Source organism: Heptranchias perlo, chromosome 6 (genome assembly GCF_035084215.1).
Source record: "Heptranchias perlo isolate sHepPer1 chromosome 6, sHepPer1.hap1, whole genome shotgun sequence".
Classification (NCBI taxonomy): Eukaryota; Metazoa; Chordata; class Chondrichthyes; order Hexanchiformes; family Hexanchidae; genus Heptranchias; species Heptranchias perlo.
The window spans coordinates 26394968-26415187 of NC_090330.1; the positions used below are offsets into that span (position 1 = coordinate 26394968).

A 20220-nucleotide genomic window follows, 5' to 3' on the forward strand; every position below is an offset into this window, starting at 1 on the left:
TCTTCTTGCTGGGCCCCCCACTGGGTTGATCACGACCCAGCCACTTACCTTCCAGATTTCACACCCAGAAATCTTCCCCCCACAAATCCCTTCCCAGGTCTCAGTTAATATTTACCCCAGTGTGTTTCCAACCCAACAAGGAAGGAAACAGCACTGGATCTAGTTCTGGGGAATGAAGTAGAGTAAGTGGAACATATTTCAGTGGGGGGAGCATTTGGGGAACAGTGATCATAATATCATTAGGTTTAGAATAGTTGTGGAAAAGGACGAGGAACAATCAAACGTGAAAATGCTTAACTGGAAGAGGACAAATTTCAGAGAGTTAAAAAGGGATCTTGCCCAGGTTGATTGGAATCAAAAATCGGTAGAAAAACAGTATTTGAACAATGGGAGGCCTTCAAGGAGGAGTTGGTTCCGGTACAGCATATACACATTCCTATGGAGGGAGAAAGGAAGGGCAAGCAAAGCTAGCTTTTCCTGGATGGCTAAAGATGTAGAGATTAAAATGAAACAGAAAAAGGAGGCTTATGACGAATGTAAAGTTCATAATACAGTAGAGAACCAGGCTGAATAAAGTACAGAGGAGATCTAAAAAAGAGAATAAGTAGAGGTAAAGAGAGAGCATGAAAATAGATTAGCGGCTAACATAAAAGGGAATCCAAAAGTCTTTTATAAACATGTAAATAGTAAAGGGATAATCAAAGTAAGAGTGCAACCGATTAGGGACAAAAAAGGAGATCTTCTTGTGGAGGCAGAGGGCATGGCTGAGGTAGAATCAAAGAATGGTTACAGCACAGAAGGAGGCCATTTGGCCCATCGAGCCCATGCCGGCTCTTTGAAAGAGGAATCCAGTTAGTCACATTCCCCCACTCCCCCCCTCCCCCCGTAGCCCTGCATATTTTTTCCCTTCAAGTATTTATCCAATTCCTTTTTGAAAGCCATGATTGGATCTGCTTCCACCACCCTTTCAGGCAGCGCATTTCAGATCATAATCACTTGCTGCGTAGAAAAGTTTTTCTTCATGTTGCCTTTGGTTCTTTTGCCAATCACCTTAAATCTGTGTCCTCTGATTCTCGACTGTTCCACAATGGGAACAGTTTCTCTTTATTTACTTTATCTAAACCCTTCATGATTTTGAACACATCTATCAAATCTCCTCTCCACCTTCTCTGCTCTAAAGGAGAACAACTCCAACTTCTCCAGTCTATCCATGTAACTGAAGTCCCTCATCCCTGGAACCATTCTAGTATCTCTTTTCTGCACCCTCTCTAAGGCCTTCATATCCTTCCTAAAGTGCGGTGCCCAGAATTGGGCACAATACTTCAGCTGAAGCCTAACCAATGTTTTATAAAGGTTTAGCATCCATCTTCACTAGAGAAGAGGATGCTGTCATTATAGCAGTAAAGGGGGAGGTAGTGGCAATATTGGATAGGATAAAAACAGATGAAGAGGAGGCACTTAAACGATTGGCAGTATTCAAGGTAGGAAATTCACCTGGTCCAGATGGGATGCACCCTAGGTTACTGAGGGAAGGGTGAAAATTGCAGAGGCTCTGGCCACAATCTTCCAATCCTCCTCAGATATGGGGACGGTGCCGGAGGACTGGAGGATTGCAAATGTTGCAACCCTGTTCAAAAAAGGGGAGGGGAATAAACTCAGCAATTACAGGCCAGTCAGCCTAATGTTGGTGCTGGGGAAACTTTTAGAGACAATAATCTGGGATAAAACTAATTGGCACTTGGGAAAGTATGAGCTAATAAATGAAAGTCAGCATGGATTTATTAAAGGAAAATCGTGTTTGACTAACTTGATTGAGTTCTTTGATGAAGTAACGGAGAGGGTTGATGAGGGTAGTGCAGTTGATCTCGTGGATATGGACTTTCAAAAGGTATTTGATAAAGTACCACATAATAGACTTGTTAGCAAAAACAAATTAAATGGACAGTGGCAGCATGGATCCAAAATTGACTAGGGGACAGAAAGCAGAGAGTAGTGGTGAATGGCCGTTTTTCAGACTGGATGGAAGTATATAGTGGTGTTCCCTAGAGGTCAGTATTAGGACCACTGCTCTTTTTGATATATATTAATGACCTGGATTTGGGTATAGAGGGTATAATTTCAAAATTTGCAGATGACACGAAACTCGGAAATGTAGTAAACAATGTGGAGGATAGGAACAGACTTCAGGAGGACATAGACAGACTGGTGAAATGGGCAGACACATGGTAGATGAAATTTTGACGCAAAGAAGTGTGAAGTGATGCATTTTTGTAGGAAGAATGAGGAGAGGCAATATAAACTAAATGGTACAATTTTAAAGGGGGTGCAGGAACAGAGAGACCTAGGGGTGCACATACACAAATCTTTGAAGGTGGCAGGACAAGTTGAGGAGGCTGTTAAAAAAGCATATGGGATCCTGGACTTTATTAATAAAGACATAATGGAAGTTGTGCTAAACCTTTATAAACACTGGTTCGGCCTCAGCTGGAGTATTGTGTTCAATTCTGGGCACCACACTTTAGGAAGGATGTCAAAGCCTTAGAGAGGGTGCAGAGGAGATTTACTAGAATGATACCAGAGATGAGGGACTTCAATTATGTGGAGAGACTGGAGAAGCTGGGGTTGTTCTCCTTAGAACAAAGAAGGTTAAGGGGAAATTTGATCGAGGTGTTCAAGATCATGAACGGTTTTGATCAGAGTAAATAAGGAGAAATTGTTTCCAGCAGCAGAAGTGACGGTAACCAGAGGTCACAGATTTAAGGTGATAGCAAAAGAACCAGAGGCGACATGAGGAAACATTTTTTTACGTAGCGAGTTGTAATGATCAGGAATGCACTGCCTGAAAGGGTAACAGAAACACATTCAATCGCAACTTTCAAAAGGGAATTAGATAAATACTTGAAGGGAAAAAATTTGCAGGACTATGGGGAAAGTGCAGGGTAATGGGACTAATTGGATAGCTCTTTCAAAGAGCCAGCACAGGTACGATGGCTGAATGGCCTCCACCAGTGCTGTACTTACTATGATTATTTGAAAGACAATGACCAAAAAGGTCCAAGCTGACTAGAGTTTGGACATTCAGTCTGATCCAATTGAAACTAAAACTCACTGGGGGTTATTTTCGTCTGCCTACTGCCCTATTCACACTGAAAGTCGGGGCATTCAGTAGACAATTTTTTTTTGAAAAAAATCACCCACCAATTTGCCTCTTGAGGCCCACCTAACTTGATTGTCAAGCGAGCCTTGAAATGGGAAGCCAAAGCTCCCACTTAAAACAGGCAGATGCCTTATTTAATATTTAAAATTCTCATTCATGTGTACAAATCCCTCCATGGCCTTGCCCCTCCCTAACCTCCTCCAGCCTACCCTCTGTGAACTCTGCATTCCTCCAATTCTGGCCTCTTGCATACCCCCCACTTCCTTCATATCCTCCAACATTGGCGGCCGTGGTTTCAGACATCTAGGCCCTAAGCTCTGGAATTGCCTCCTTAAAGCTTTCCGCCTCTCCACCTCTCTCTCCTCCTTTAAGATCCTTCTTAAAACCCATCCCTTTGACCAAGCTTTTAGTCACCTGTCCGAATATCTCCTTCTTTGGCTCAAGTGTCAATTTTTATTTGATTTTGCTGCTGTGAAGTTCTTTGGGACGTTTTACTACATTAAAGGAGCTATAAAAATGCAAGTTGTTGTTGCTGCTAAATTAGTTGGGCCTTGCACTGATTCCATCAGACGGGCAGTGGGCCTGCACTGCTGTCCTCCTGTCCAATGGAACCGGTCACCTGAAACTTGCCCCCACTGAATCTAAAGCTAGAATTGGACTTCTTAACCCCGCCAAAATCATATTACAATTGCTACCTAAAACTAGAAGTATAACAGGTTTTTAAAATCTTACTTCCAGACATAATACAAAACAATTGAAATGGGCAACTCTTCATTACTGTAACCTCTCCCCATCCCATATTAATTCCTAATTATAGCAATAATTATGGTGTACTTATAAATGGTTCGAGCACAATCAATTAACAAGATATAGCAGAAACTTGGTGGCCATTAAGGGGTAAAAAAAATGCCCTTGGATTAGTGTGTAGACAGATCTTTTTGCATCAGTATACTGCTTCATTCTTTTCTTAATAAAATTGAGGCTACATGGAGCTCTATGGAAGGGCCCTATAAATAGGAACATTTAAAAAAAATTAGACTTAGGAAAGTGCTTACCAAACAGATCTCCAGGTGGAATTCCCACTACATTACCTCGTTGCCAGGCTACCCTGGGAATTCCACCTGAAGTGCCCTCGATAGATTCAGTGAGACCCATGTGAGCCTTAAGGTGGCCCCAAAGTAAAAAAAAGATAAACAGCAATCGATCCCTCTGAATACTGGGATGAAACGTCACCACTCAAGAACTTAATTTACTTTGGTGTCTTCTCTTCAGTCCAAATGGCTTCTTGTTCTCCTTCCTGGAGTGGTAGAATGTCGCGCTGAGATTGCATTGCCTCAGTGGGCCAGGCACCTCCGTTAGATCACTACAGATGTGGGAGCCTGCCCGAATATTTAAATGATCCCATCACTAGGGATGGGGTTAAGGCAAGGTGAAAGTGGTAAATGGAAATTCCAGCCCACTGCACTTCTGGCATTGCAATAGCGTTGCCAGAATTTTAATCCTCTAATGTCTGAAATAAGGTTCCAGTTTTATCAGGTTTTTAAAAAAAACAAATGATAGATATCAAGATTTTTAAGACAACAGGAGTTTGAGACTAAATCACTTACAGCAAACTTCTGATATGTTCTCATTGCGAGTTGAACTGAAGATGATTTCAAACATATCTGCCCAGCCAGTATTGTCGTCTAAAAGAAAAGATAGCAAAGCACATTTTAAGCAAATTTTTCACACAAAAAAGTACTTAAAGCTGATTATAGTAATACAAGGCCTTTTAATCCCAGGATTAAAATCAAAATTAAAATAATGAGAGCATTTGATTACTAGGAAGGATGTGAAGGCCTTAGAGAGGGTGCAGAAGAGATTTACTAGAATGGTTCCAGGGATGAAGGACTTCAGTTATGTGGATAGGCTGGAGAAGCTGGGGTTGTTCTCCTTAGATCAGAGAAGGTTGAGAGGAGATTCGATAGAAGTGTTCAAAATCATGAGGGGTCTAGACACAGTAGATAGAGAGAAGCTGTTCCCATTGGCAGAAGGGTCAAGGACCAGAGGACACAGGTTTAAGGTGATTGGCAAAAGAACCAAAGGCAACAAGGGGAAAAACTTTTTTGCGCAGCGAATGGTTATGATCTGAAATTCACTGCCTGAGGGGGTGGTGGAGGCAGATTCAATCATGGTTTTCAAAAAGGGAATTGGATAAGTACTTGAAGGGAAAAAATTTACAGGGCTAATAGGAAAGGGTGAGGGAATGGGAACTAGCTGGATTGCTCTTGCAGAGAGCTTGCACGGGCTCAACTGGGTGAATGGCCTCCTTCTGTGCTGTAACCAATCTATGATACTATGATTCTACTTCAAAGTAAGCTAAGAACGTTGGACCAGAGGACAGAAATGGAAATTAGCGACAAATAAACTTAGAACAGATATCAGGAAAAAATATTTTGCTTAAGTATATTTATAATAATCTACCAAGCAAGGTAAGAAGAGACAAAAACACTAGGCTCATTCAAAATACAATTAGAGGTTATGATGGCTGAGCTAATATGAGCTGAGGTATGATTCCATAGGGCCAGCAGTCCTTTTGAACCTTGTTCAAGTTCCAATTTTTCACATGAGCCTCCACAGCAAGTGTCAGCAGGCTGTCCAATGGTTGAATGCATCACAGGTGGTCCCGATTCTGTTCTCACCCAATGTTCACCCATATGTGCTTTTGGTAGAGGTCACTGGATAGTTAAGAGAAGTGGAAAACCTAGATTTTTTTTTGCTCCCTATATAGCCACGGCTTTGTGGTCAATTGTAGCAGCACCCCAACTGCTGCACCAGTTACTTCAGCCCATATTTTCTGTCCCTTACTCTCTAGTGCTACAATTGATGCTCAGCAATCAAATCTACATGGTCAGACCAGTACAGCTCAGCCCCAATGTCAAGGGGACCAAACATCAGACAATGTGTGAGGTACATGGGAAGACTTCAAAAATCTTTCAGTGCAGATGTGCAATCTAAAATACAACAATACATGACCTATATTATAGTAAAATACATTTAATTATCTTTTCCATGTGTAACTAACTTGCAAACATTTCAGAAAATAATTTTTACAGGCATACAATGACAATGCTTTAAAATAACAAAATCTTCAGGAGTAAACCTACAACATTCATTTCTTCACTAGAAAATATTATGTTTTTTTAGTTTACAATGCTGAATCACTTTTGGCAATGCAGCATGGCAGTTACCATACTCTCTGTGGAATCAATTCTAAGCTCCAGTAGAAGCTAATACCCCAATAGCATTTGAAACTCAGTCTAAAATGCTGGAGGTAATGGCCAAGATTCTAAAGCTATTTAATATTATTGTAATCATTGTTGTGAAAGAGTGTGTATGGACAAAAATATGTTTGGAAATCATTGTAAAAGGTCAAATTTTAAAAAAAATGAAAAGGCATAACAGCTAGAGATAACTAGGTAATACAATAGCATTCTGACTTCCCAAAATGTTCTGCATCTATTCCAAATTTATGGGGGGGGGGGGGGCCGCGGGGTGCGGTGGACCAAAACAAATACCATATTTATCTTATTCTCGGTGAATCTACTTCTTTGTATAGTCACAATTTTTTTAACTGTGCAACTTTGCAGCACTGGCAACTTCCAATGAATAAGCATTTCTAATTCAGACAGCATGTAACAACAAGTCAGATTATAATAATTGTTCCAACAATACATTTTCTCAAACAGGAATTATATGCAATGTAAATGACAGTCTGACATGTTACTCCATTTCAGATGATAAAAAGTACATTACCACAATCCTCCTCATCAGCTCCATTTTCACAGTCTTTAATTTTATTGCAATGCGATGACTGCGGTATACATACAGAGAGATTGCCACATGGGAAGAGTCCAATTGGGCAACCAGGATTCTGAGAGATAGTTTCTGTCATCACAAGTTCTAAAGAGGAAAAAGAGGAAAAAAAACACTCAAATTGTTTTAACATGAAGATCTACATTTGTATCTACTCTACTAAAAGGAACAGACTGTTTAAGTGTCGACACTTTAAATTCATCCAAATCCACTTGAAAGAACAAAATGATTTAAACATTTTGTTTTCTTTTTCTAATTTTCTCTCAGTTTCTATTCTCACTTGCGGGCACTGACTGTTGCTGAAGTTCATGTGTGGGCCTAGATAGCGAGTATGAGGTTATTCATTCACAGTGGGCATCACAGCCAAGCCACATCCTCTCTTCACAGACTTCCATACCCACACACACACTCTTCAATTGCGGTTACAGAATAGCAGTTAAGAGTAGGAAGCCTGGTTGTTTTTTTTTTCCTCCCTGGTCTGAGGATGCCAAGGAAAATGGTAGTGCCCCAATATTGCCCCAGTTGAGATTAGTTAGTTCAGCAAAAGTAGGCACTGAAATCACAAACGAGGCTCAGTATCACATCTTGCTGTGCATCCACTTTACTGAGCAATTGGAGAAGCCCAACATCCGCAGATTTGGAAGAAAATCCAAAAAATATACATACCATCCTTCTTTAAAAAAAATTCTCCAGTTTTGCCCTTCTGTTCAACTTCTTAAAAAAAATGATTATTTTCCTTTTAAGTACAGCTGCCTATGGTAAACTTGTAACTTGATCAGTTTTGTCTATAATATATTCTGAACTATGAATTTATTTAAGAAAGGGGTGATCTAACTGAGATGCTTAAGATGATTAAAGGAATTGATAGGGCAGATAGAAATAAACTATTTCCTCTGGTGGGGGAGTCCAGAAAAAGGGGGCTTTACCTTAAAATTAGAGCTAGGCCATTCAGGGATGATGTCAAGAAGCATTTCTTCACTCAAAGGGTAGTGGAAATCTGAAACTGTCTCCCCCAAAAAGCTGTTGAGGCTAGGTCAATTGAAAATTTAAAAACGGAGATTGATAGATTTTTGTTAGGCAAGGGTATTAAAGGTTACGGAACCAAGGCGGGTAGATGGTGTTAAGATACAGCTCAACCATGATCCAATTGAACAGCGGAATAGGCTCGAGGGGCTGAATGGCCTACTCCTGCTTCTATGGGGTTAGAAGCCTACCCTTCCATCTGTGACCTAGGTTCCAAACCAGCCCAGACTGATGAAAGTCTTCTCTTCCCTATTGACCTTAAAGAACCATAATAGTGTAATAGTGCAGTTATACTGTACATCTTAAGGCACCGCAACACAATGACCATGTCCAAGCATTTAAGATAAGTGAAAAGAACTGGACTAGAACCAGTGTTAGTCTAACAGTATGCATCAGGTGTGAAACCAGCCAGTCTCAGTGCTTCAGCTTCACAACAGTTGAAATAAAAAAAGGTGCCCGAGCCAATATTTTAAGCTTTTTGGCAGTTCTGTAGTGAGTTTAAGTATCAATTTGTTTTGTCTCAGCAGAACGCAATGCAAGCCAAAAGTATAATTTGGTGTGGTTCATGTACATGGCTCTAAAAATTCCTATTGTGTCAAACTAGTAGGTTCAGTAGCCACAGCATTATGTCATAAGTAATGGGAGTGCTCCTCCGGGGCCCACACAAATAATCTGGGCTGCTACATCCCCAGAACCCCCACCCTCCATGAATACGACCTCCAAACCCCCCCACAACTTACCTTGCTGGCGACAGATTTCACCCGATTTCCAGTGTTCAAATTGGCGAGCTGCGTCGGGACCCTGATTGGGGCCCCACAGCTCGCCTGGTGGATCTAAATGAGGCCAGAGCCTCAAAATCACAGGGGCCACTTCATCGCCAGAATGGGCGGCCGATCAGCGCGCTCTGCCAGTCGCCCATCCAATGGTCAAAATCTACCCCTGTGTGTGCACAAGAAAACTTAAATTATGTTGGATAACTTTCACAAAACTGCACCTGACAAACACTATTAAATCTGTACTTCACATTTGCAGACGTTTGGCTGGTAAAACTTCCCACATTGGGTTTTACCGGCCATGATAATTACCCATTCCCAAAGCACACTGCCAAAACTTTACCTATAGTTCCAGAAAACAAGTTACTGAGACAAATGAATTCCAGATCCAGTCAATGGTTCGAGTCATATCTAAACAATTTCATTGATCTTTGCTCTTTCACAGATTTGTAAGCACAATGATTTCAGGAGCACAAAATGTCCAATTTAATGAACCACCGGTGAAACCATTTGGAATAAGAAAATTGAGGATAGAATTATCTAAACCTTTCTCTAAGTCAGCACAGGCTGGGAATGAACTTGGTTTATATTGCACAGCTTTGTGATCTCTTTGTTAAAATAGTCACCTACCCTAATTCAAACTTATACTGTACTCAACCATTTGGTGTTGAAACGAGGTGCAAAATCTGAAAAAAGCACATTTTCCTGCACAATATTCCTTCACTTTTTTGAACTATTAAAAAACAGCCATTAATACTGCATGCATTACATTTATTGTAACAAATGGTGACACTACAAAAGAAAGTAGCAAAATCAAAGTCCTCAATGTGGTGACCATGGCATTTTGGGTCAGGGTTGGGGACCAATAGAACGTTAATCATAGACTCATAGAAAATTTACGGCACAGAAGGAGGCCATTCGGCCCATCATTTCCATGCTGGCCGAAAATGAGCCACCCAGCCTAATCCCACTTTCCAGCACTTGGTCCGTAGCCTTGTAGGTCACGGCACTTCAGGTGCACATCCAGGTACTTTTTAGATGAGTTGAGGGTTTCTGCCTCTATCACCCTTTCAGGCAATGAGTTCCAGACCCCTACCACTCTGAGTGAAAAGATTTTTCCTCATCTCCCCTCTAATCGTTCTACCAATCACTTTAAATCTATGCCCCCTGGTTATTGACCTCTCTGCTAAGGGAAATAAGTCCTTCGTATCCACTCTATCTGGGCCGCTCAATTTTGTACACCTCAATTAAATCACCCCTCAGCCTCCTCTGTTCCAAAGAGAACAACCCCAGCCTATCCAATCTTTCCTCATGGCTAAAATTCTCCAGTCCCAGCAACATCCTCTCTAGTGTAATTACATCCTTCCTATAATGCGGCGACCAGAACTGTACACAGTACTCAAGCTGTTGCCTACCCAGTGTTTTATACAATTCCAGCATAACCTCCCTGCTCTTATAGTCTATGCCTCGGCTAATAAAGGAAAATATTCCATATGACTTCTTAACCACCTTATCTACCTGTCCTGCAACCTTCAGGGATCTGTGGACATGTACTCCAAGGTCCCTCACTTCCTCTACACCTTTCAGTATCCTCCCATTTATTGTGTATTCCCTTGCCTTGTTTGCCCTCCTGAAATGCATCACCTCACACTTAGAATCATAGAATCATAGAAGTTACAACATGGAAACAGGCCCTTCGGCCCAACATGTCCATGTCGCCCAGTTTATACCACTAAGCTAGTCCCAATTGCCTGCACTTGGCCCATATCCCTCTATACCCATCTTACCCATGTAACTGTCCAAATGCTTTTTAAAAGACAAAATTGTACCCGCCTCTACTACTGCCTCTGGCAGCTCGTTCCAGACACTCACCACCCTTTGAGTGAAAAAATTGCCCCTCTGGGCCCTTTTGTATCTCTCCCCTCTCACCTTAAATCTATGCCCCCTCGTTATAGACTCCCCTACCTTTGGGAAAAAATTTTGACTATCTACCTTATCTATGCCCCTCATTATTTTATAGACTTCTATAAGATCACCCCTTAACCTCCTACTCTCCAGGGAAAAAAGTCCCAGTCTATCTAACCTCTCCCGATAAGTCAAACCATCAAGTCCCAGTAGCATCCGAGTAAATCTTTTCTGCACGCTTTCTAGTTTAATAATATCCTTTCTATAATAAGGTGACCAGAACTGTACACAGTACTCCAAGTGTGGCCTCACCAATGCCCTGTACAACTTCAACAAGACATCCCAACTCCTGCATTCAATGTTCTGACCAATGAAACCAAGCATGCCGAATGCTTTCTTCACCACCCTATCCACCTGTGACTCCACTTTCAAGGAGCTATGAACCTGTACTCCTGGATCTCTTTGTTCTATAACTCTCCCCAACGCCCTACCATTAACGGAGTAGGTCCTGGCCCGATTCGATCTACCAAAATGCATCACCTCACATTTATCGAAATTGAACTTCATCTGCCATTCATCGGCCCACTGGCCCAATTTATCAAGATCCCGTTGCAATCCTAGATAACCTTCTTCACTGTCCACAATGCCACCAATCTTGGTGTCATCTGCAAACTTACTAACCATGCCTCCTAAATTCTCATCCAAATCATTAATATAAATAACAAATAACAGCGAACCCAGCACCGATCCCTGAGGCACGCCGCTGGACACAGGCATCCAGTTTGAAAAACAACCCTCTACAACCACCCTCTGTCTTCTGTCGTCAAGTCAATTTTGTATCCAATTGGCTACCTCACCTTGGATCCCATGAGATTTAACCTTATGTAACAACCTACCATGCGGTACCTTGTCAAAGGCTTTGCTGAAGTCCATGTAGACCACGTCTACTGCACAGCCCTCATCAATCAAATTCGTGAGACATGATTTTCCTCTCACAAAACCATGCTGACTGTTCCTAATTAGTCCCTGCCTCTCCAAATGCCTGTAGATCCTGTCCCTCAGAATACCCTCTAACAACTTACCCACTACAGATGTCAGGCTCACCGGTCTGTAGCTCCCAGGCTTTTCCCTGCCACCCTTCTTAAACAAAGGCACAACATTTGCTACCCTCCAATCTTCAGGCACCTCACCTGTAGCTGTCGATGATTCAAATATCTCTGCTAGGGGACCCGCAATTTCCTCCCTAACCTCCCATAACGTCCTGGGATACATTTCATCAGGTCCCGGAGATTTATCTACCTTGATGCGCGTTAAGACTTCCAGCACCTCCCTCTCTGTAATATGTACACTCCTCAAGACATCACTATTTATTTCCCCACGTTCCCTAACATCCATGCCTTTCTCAACCATAAATACCGATGTGAAATATTCATTCAGGATCTCACCCATCTCTTGTGGTTCCGCACATAGATGACCTTGTTGATCCTTAAGAGGCCCTACTCTCTCCCTAGTTACTCTTTTGCCCTTTATGTACTTGTAGAAGCTCTTTGGATTCTCCTTTGCCTTATCTGCCAAAGCAATCTCATGTCCCCTTTTTGCCCTCCTGATTTCTCTCTTAACTCTACTCCGGCAATCTCTATACTCTTCAAGGGATCCACTTGATCCCAGCTGCCTATGCATGTCATATGCCTCCTTCTTCTTTTTGACTAGGGCCTCAATCTCCCGAGTCATCCAAGGTTCCCTACTTCTACCAGCCTTGCCCTTCACTTTATAAGGAATGTGCTTACCCTGAACCCTGGTTAACACACTTTTGAAAGCCTCCCACTTACCAGATGTCCCTTTGCCTGCCAACAGACTCTCCCAATCAACTTCTGAAAGTTCCTGTCTAATACCATCAAAATTGGCCTTTCCCCAATTTAGAATTTTAACTTTTGGGCCAGACCTATCATTCTCCATAGCTATCTTAAAACTAATGGAATTATGATCACTGGTCCCAAAGTGATCCCTCACTAACACTTCTGTCACCTGCCCTTCCTTATTTCCCCAAGAGGAGGTCAAGTTTTGCCCCCTCTCTAGTCGGGCCATCCACATACTGAATGAGAAATTCCTCCTGAATACACTCAACAAATTTCTCTCCGTCCAAGCCCCTAATGCTATGGCTGTCCCAGTCAATGTTGGGAAAGTTAAAGTCCCCTACTATTACCACCCTATTTTTCTTGCAGCTGTCTGTAATCTCCTTCCATATTTGCTCCTCAATTTCCCATTGACTATTTGGGGGTCTGTAGTACAATCCTATCAAAGTGATCTCTCCCTTCTTATTTTTCAGTTCTACCCATATAGATTGAATTCCATTTGCCACTTTTCTGCCCACCTAACCAGTCCATTGATATCATCCTGCAGTCTACAGCTTTCCTCCTCGCTATCAACCATACGGCCAAATTTTGTATCATCTGCAAACTTCTTAATCATGCCCCCTATATTTAAGTCCAAATCATTAATATACATCACAAAAAGCAAAGGACCTAATACTGAGCCCTGCGGAACCCCACTGGAAACAGCCTTCCAGTCACAAAACCGCGCGTCGACCATTACCCTTTGCTTCCTGCCACTAAGCCAATTTTGGATCCAACTTGCCACTCTCCCTTGGATCCCATGGGCTTGTACTTTTTTGACCTGTCTGCGATGTGGAACCTTGTCATAAGCCTTGCTAAAATCCAAGTAGACTACATCAAGTGCACTACCCTCATCGACCCTCCTTGTTACCGCCTCAAAAAATTCAATCATGTTAGTCAGACACGACCTTCCCTTAACAAATCCATACTGACTCTCCTTGATTATTCTGTACCTTTCTAAGTGACGGTTTATCCTGTCCCTCAGAATTGATTTCCATAATTTGCCCATCACCGAGGTTCGACTGACTGGCCTATAATCGGTCTATCCCTCGCTCCCTTTTTAAACAATGGTACAACGTTAGCAGTCCTCCAATCCTCCGGCACCATGCCTGTATCCAGTAAGGATTGGAAAACGATGGTCAGAGCATCCTTTATTTCCTCCCTTGCTTCTTTTAATAGCCTGGGACACATTTCATCCGGCCCTGGTGATTTATCTACTTTCAAAGATGCTAATCCCCTTAATACGTCCTCTCACTAAGTTTATCCCATCCAATATTTCACTCCTCCTCAACTACAATGTCTGCATCGTCCCTCTCTTTTATGAAGAAAGATGAAAAGTATTCATTAAAACCGTACTAACATCTTCCATCTCCACACATAGGTTACCTATTTAGTCTCTAATAGGCCCTACTCTTTCCTTGGTTATCCTCTTGCTCTTAATGTATTGATAAAACATCTTTGGGTTTTCCTTGATTTTACTTGCGAATGCCTCCCACTGCTTTGACATTGATTTACCTTCAAGTAGCTGTTTTCAGTCCACTTTTGCTAAATCACTTCTTAGCTTAGTAAAATTGGCCTTTCTCCAATTGAGAATTTTAACTTAAGTGGGTATTATGATTAAACTTGGGAATTTGGGGCAGTTAATTCCTTGAGCAGTCAGCGTTCAATGGTCGCTTATAATTCTGTTACAGATGAGGACTTTCCTTCTGCAGTACCGTTAATGACTTTCAGTAATAATGGTATGAAATTTATAAAATGAGAGGTACATTTTGAATTGACAAGAAATACTCCCGGAGTTTCTGACAATATATTGGATTAATCACTTCATCTTGGTGTACTCATTTTTGACTGTATTTTTTTATACCCTTAGAAGAATTTTCTGTTAGATAAGTAAAACCAATTTCTCTGCAGGTTTCTGAACACTGTCGTGTTACTGAGCCACATGCATAACTGATTCTTGATTACCTTGAAATGACCTGAATAGAATCTGTTCACCACTCATGATCAATTGGAAAATTCTAACCAACATTCTGAAGCTGCCTGCGTCTTCACTGACATTACTTAGTTTTAACGGGATTATAATGGAATGTCACAACTTCAGTTTTTTTGTCAAAATCATGATGACAGAATATGCTTTCTTTATAAAAATTACCTCATTGTACACATTCCATTCTGTAGCAGTCCCCAGTGACTTAACTCTGTGATTAGACCTGTAAATTCATTCGTGACAGCAACAACAGCCAGTGATGGCAGAGTGGGCAGAACCTTGGGGAAAACTCTTCAAGGTGTCGGCTGTCACAAGGGTGGTGAGAAAAAAGCATGGGTTGCATGGTGGAACTAAGCCAGGAGACCATGCACTGCCTGCTGGATCCTTCCTCACTATTTCATTGGAATTAAGCTGGAGGTCTGGGGCAGACAATACATTAAAATACATTAAATTTGACAAGATAAGAGAGCACTACAACTTGTACACCTCAAATTCCCCTTTACCAAAAGCAAAATACTGCGGATGCTGGAAATCTGAAATAAAAACAGAAAATGCTGGAAAAGCTCAGCAAGTGAAGCAGCATCTGTGGAGAAAGAACAGAGTTAATGTTTCAGATCGAAGACCTTTCGTCAGAACTGGAAGATGTTAAAGAGTTAAAGTTTTTAAAGTCCCCCTTTACATTGCATTCAAGGGATGCAGAACTATTAATGCTGAAACTTAAGAAAATAGCTGATCTGGAGACTCTTTCTATGTACAGCCAAGGGAAGAAATCCTAATAAATTGTTTCCATATGATAAACATATACAGGGAAGTCCAAGTATTCAATTTCCTGGTGTTCAACGTGCTGCACTGTTTTATTTACACCTGCTACAAAAACAGTTCCAACTATCAAAGAGTCAAGAGAACAAGCTTGTTTCACTTCACGCAGTGTGACCAAGATGGAGTCAAACCGCTAGGGATATTACATTGTGAGAGGAATAAGACTCCATGGAAAATCAACAGCTAAAGATATAGCACAAGATGTTAGAGATAAACGTAATCTCCGTAACAGAAAAATCCATGAACAGAATAAGCTGGGAATCATTTAAGCAGGTTAGGGAGCCTCAGACATGTGGAGTGGCGAGGCATCAACGGTTTGGCCAGCTCCTGAAAGAGCTGCACATTGAGGACAGACAGAGGAAAAGAGAAAACGGCAGAGACCTTCCTTCTCCAACCCTCCCAACATTCCATCCTTGAAGCTCTGAGAGGCCTCTGTCCACAATCTCAAAGACTTCCTACTCCATGAAACTTAGTACCTGAATGGAAGTTGTCCCCCTCACGTTTGCTACCAACCTGTCTTGCAGAAAAGAAAGGGAGCTTATTAATGTGTGGCTCCATCAAAGGCTGGTGAATTTATGTGAGGTATGCTTATGTGTGTATGATGAATGTGATATTCAGCAAGCAGTACACAGGATGTAGAGGTGTCAGAGAGCAGGAAAGCAGCAGGAGGGTGACAGTTGTTGGCAAATACAAAAAGAGTGCATAGCTTTCCCTGTGCAACCAGGTGACAGCAACACACTGCAGGTGAATCCTGAGAGGGCAACAGCAGCTGCTGATAGTGCAGCTGAAACTAAAAGGAGGATAGGCTTAGATTCCATTGCTAATTGGAGCATAAGCAGGTGAAGGAGATGAGTGCACTTGCGGTGGTTTGGGCAGGGGGTAGGGAACTGCTGTGGCAAGTTGTGATACAGAAAGGAGACATCGCAAGAAGCATTCTTACCTTGGCCAAGCATGTCAGATCATTAAACTTTTTGCGGCATTGCAGCCATGTCTTGGAGGCAAGGGTCACTGCATTCACTTGTTCCGAAATCTCCCTTTGGGCCTGCTGCAGTGTCTGCCTTGGCACTCCAGTCCTAGTGGAATAGAAGGGGTCCCTGCGCACCCTCACTTCCTGCAGGAAGATCTCCACGACAGTGACTGAAAATCTCGGTGCCCTTGCCTGTGCCGTAGCAATTTTTCAGATTCACCTCCCAATGTGCAGAACAAAAAAAAATCCTCACTTTAAGAGATGCAACCTCTCTTTATATTGAAGCTAGGCCTGCCTGAAATACCGTTCACCTCAGTGGCGAGCTGTCTGTTAATACCAGAAAACTCTGGGCAGCTCAGCAATTTGAAGAAGTCACCAGGATAGTTGATGAGGGAAACCCGGTAGGTATTGTTTACCTGGACTTTGAGAAGGGTTTTGATCAGGTACAGTATAAGAGACTTCTCTACAAGATTGAATCTTCTGGAATTAGTGGTAATCCACTGCGCTGGATTGAAAACTGGCTGAAAGCCCATAGGCAGAAAGTGGTTGTAGATGGATTTGGATCTGCTTGGAGACCAGTCACCAGTGGTGTCCTGCAGGATTCAGTGGTAGGACCATTGCTATTTACTACGAATGATCTAGATGTAGGTATTGGGGGAATGATCTGCAAGTTTGCAGCTGATACCAAGATGTGAGAGAGTCAGGACTGTAGAGGATGCTCTACTATTACAAGCAGATTTAGATATGCTGGGGGATTGGGCCAGTGACTGGCAAATAATGTTTAACTTAGAAGTGCAGTGTTATGCATGTGGGCAGGTCAAATGCAGAACATACATACACCCTTCCAGGAAAAGAACTAAAGCCAGTGATGAAAGAAAGAAAACTGGGCGTTCTAGTACATAGATCTCTAAATGTTCGTGACCAATGTTGTGAAGCTATGGCTACAGTGAATAGGGTTCTTGGGTATATTTACAGGACAATTGACTACAAAACAAAGCATACTATTTTATCCAAGTACAAGACCATGGTTAGGTCTTAGTTAGAATACTGTGGCCAGTTATGGTCTCCTCACATGGTGGGTGATGGTGAGGCTTTGGAAATGGTTCAAAGGAGGGGCACAAGACAAATTCCCAGTTTGAAGCATCTTACTTGCCCAGATAGGCTCAAAGAGCTGGGTCTCTATACTTCAGAGAATCATAGACTTAGGGCTGATTTGATCGAGGTTTATAAGATAATGAAGGGAATAGATTGTGTTTGTGTAGATAAATTGTTTCAACTAAATAGGTTAAGGATGAGTTATATACAGGCTGAACTAGGTTAGTTGTCAGGGGGTGGTTCTTTTCCCAGACAATGGTAGACCAATGGAACAAGCTGTCAGCTCATGGGGTGAACACTGATTCGCTGAATTCCTTCAAGTGAGAGCTGGACCTGTTTCTGGCTGGGCTGGTGATCTCCTCGTACAAGAGGTAGGTACCTGGTAACGTTAATCATGGCCATAGTGGTCTCCTGGGCTAATTTTGATCACCTAAGGGGGGGGGGGGTCAGAGAGGAATTTTCCAGATTCCCCCCCCCCTAATTGGCCTGGGTTTTTAAACCTGTTTTTTCACCTCTCCCAGGAGATAACATGGCTTCTGGGTAGGTTGGGGAGTGAAAATGTGGTGATGCACAAGGCATCACAACTGTATGGAACAAGCTGGATGGACCAGTGGGTCAATTCCTGTCTGTCATTTTTCATATATTTGTATTGGGTAATGAGGCCCGTTCATCAAAATGGTTTTGGCCTCAGATGAATGGCCTGATCGCCCCGCCCATCGAGCGCCGATTGGGCGCCTGAATTTAAAATCAATCCGCCTTAGTGTTATGGGTACTCCCATTCCCAATTAGGGATTTGTGGACCTTGGTGTTTTGACCCCTAATATGATGGTATGTGAAAAGACCACAACACATTCAGTAACTACAGAATTCTAGTCCTATGTGGTTCTTTGTCCCGGTCGATTTCAATTTACCTCCAACCTAATTTGATTACCTGCCACTCACCGACTTGTTCCTTTCCCACTTGATTTACAATGACAGATAGGCTTGCAGAGATTACGACCAAGAGCTGATGTGATACAAAACTAAAGGAAATACCTCAGAAAGGAAGAGATAGAGAGCTTTACAGAATGACAAAGCAATTGGCTGGAGAATTTATGAAAAATGAATTAACACTTAAAAATAAAAGTGAATTCTCACAGAAGCAGATTTGATAAGAGTTTGAATCTGTTGAAGATATTTCTGAAGATTGTGGGTTTAAGTCTCAAATCGGAGACTTGAGCACATAATCCAGGCTGACACTTCAATGCAGTACTGAGGGAGTGCTGCGCTGTTGGAGGTGCCATCTTTTGGATAAGATGTTAAACTGAGGCCTCATCTGTTTTCTCAGGCGGGCGTATAAGATCCCATGGCACTATTTCAAAGGACAGCAGGGAAGTTCTCCGCAGTGTCCTAGCTAATACTTATCCCTCAACCAACACCTAAAAACAGATGATCTGGTCATTATCACATTTCTGTTTGTGGGACCTTGCTGTGCGCAAATTGGCTGCAACGTTTCCTACATTACAACAGTGTCTAAACGTCAAAAATTAAATACTTCATTGGCTGTAAAGTGCTTTGGGATATCCTGAGGTTGTGAAAGGCGCTATATAAATGCCCGTTCTTTCTTTCTTTAAGGCAGCATTGAAGAGTCCTGAACCAATGATAAATGGTTGCATGACCAGATGAGACTTTGTCCAAAATGGAGAAACTATATTACATCATACGGAAGTAGAGTATAAAGGAGGAAAACATCAAAATATATACAAGACTGCAATGATTGGATGAGGGTGACATACAATACATTCAACTCCATTATACTGCAATATGTATGGAAATAAATTGACCAACAATCGAAGAAAAGATTTTGTTATAGTCAAATCATGTACAGATCAATCTTTGTAATAATTTCACTGAAATTGAGTAAAACAGCAGCGAACAATCATCCACTGCAAAAAAGCATAATACAGTGTTGGTGTTCTCTGTGGATTATGTTAAAAATATAAAGTACAGCATATGTGGAGTATGTTAAGTTATATAGAACAGCATGTTACAAGTGAAATGAATGTTAGTGTTAAATGGAGGAAAGATGTTGTAGAACTGTTTGATGCAAAGCAGGTGTTTAGCAAGACAGTACACTAAACAGAAAAGGGTTGGTTGAATTTATATACAAGAACACAAGGGAGTCCGGACTGAAGAAAGGCCATTCAGCTCACCAAACCTATGCCCTTTGTATAACTTCCCTATCATGGACTCTTCCCCACGTTTTCACTCTTTTAAAGGAAAGCAACTAACAAGCAAACATCCAAAAAAATGACTGAAATTTCTCTTCGGCTCCCTAGAACATTAATCCAATTTTACAACCTTGAAATGGGACCTATCATTATAGTGATGGATATCGCCTGAAGTATTCAAGTATGCCATTGAATTAAATGGTTCCTTGGGGCAGGGGAACATTTGGAGAGCAACAGGCCAGGATTGAATATTTCAGAGGTCAGAGCAGTTGAATATTCAGGAATTCTGTTTAATGATTACTGTGGATTAGGGAGCATTTATACAGGACTTTCCTCAGGAGATTAAAAGGATGGGATGCAGTTCATGTTAGGATCATATGTAGATGATTTGTAGAAGGTCAGGCTTGATGGGCGAAACGGCCCTTTCTCCTTCCGTACTTTCTTATTTTTTAAACCCATACTTACAAATATTCTGCAGGTGACTGTATGGTCCTACCAGTGCCATTAATCACCTTCCATAGAACATTTGGTCATCTC

The 20220-nt window shown here is 41.8% G+C and overlaps 1 protein-coding gene across 1 annotated transcript in view; it reads right to left on the minus strand.

Moving 5' to 3' along the window:
* Window positions 1–20220, minus strand: part of LOC137323169 (relaxin receptor 2-like) — a 125632-nt gene that overhangs the window by 98637 nt on the left and 6775 nt on the right. Inside the window, exons 2-3 of the mRNA XM_067986678.1 lie at window positions 6953–7099; window positions 4765–4842 (exon numbers count right to left, since the gene is read on the minus strand). Coding sequence (XP_067842779.1) covers window positions 4765–4842; window positions 6953–7099 — 225 coding nt within the window. The remainder of the gene's footprint in view (window positions 1–4764; window positions 4843–6952; window positions 7100–20220) is intronic.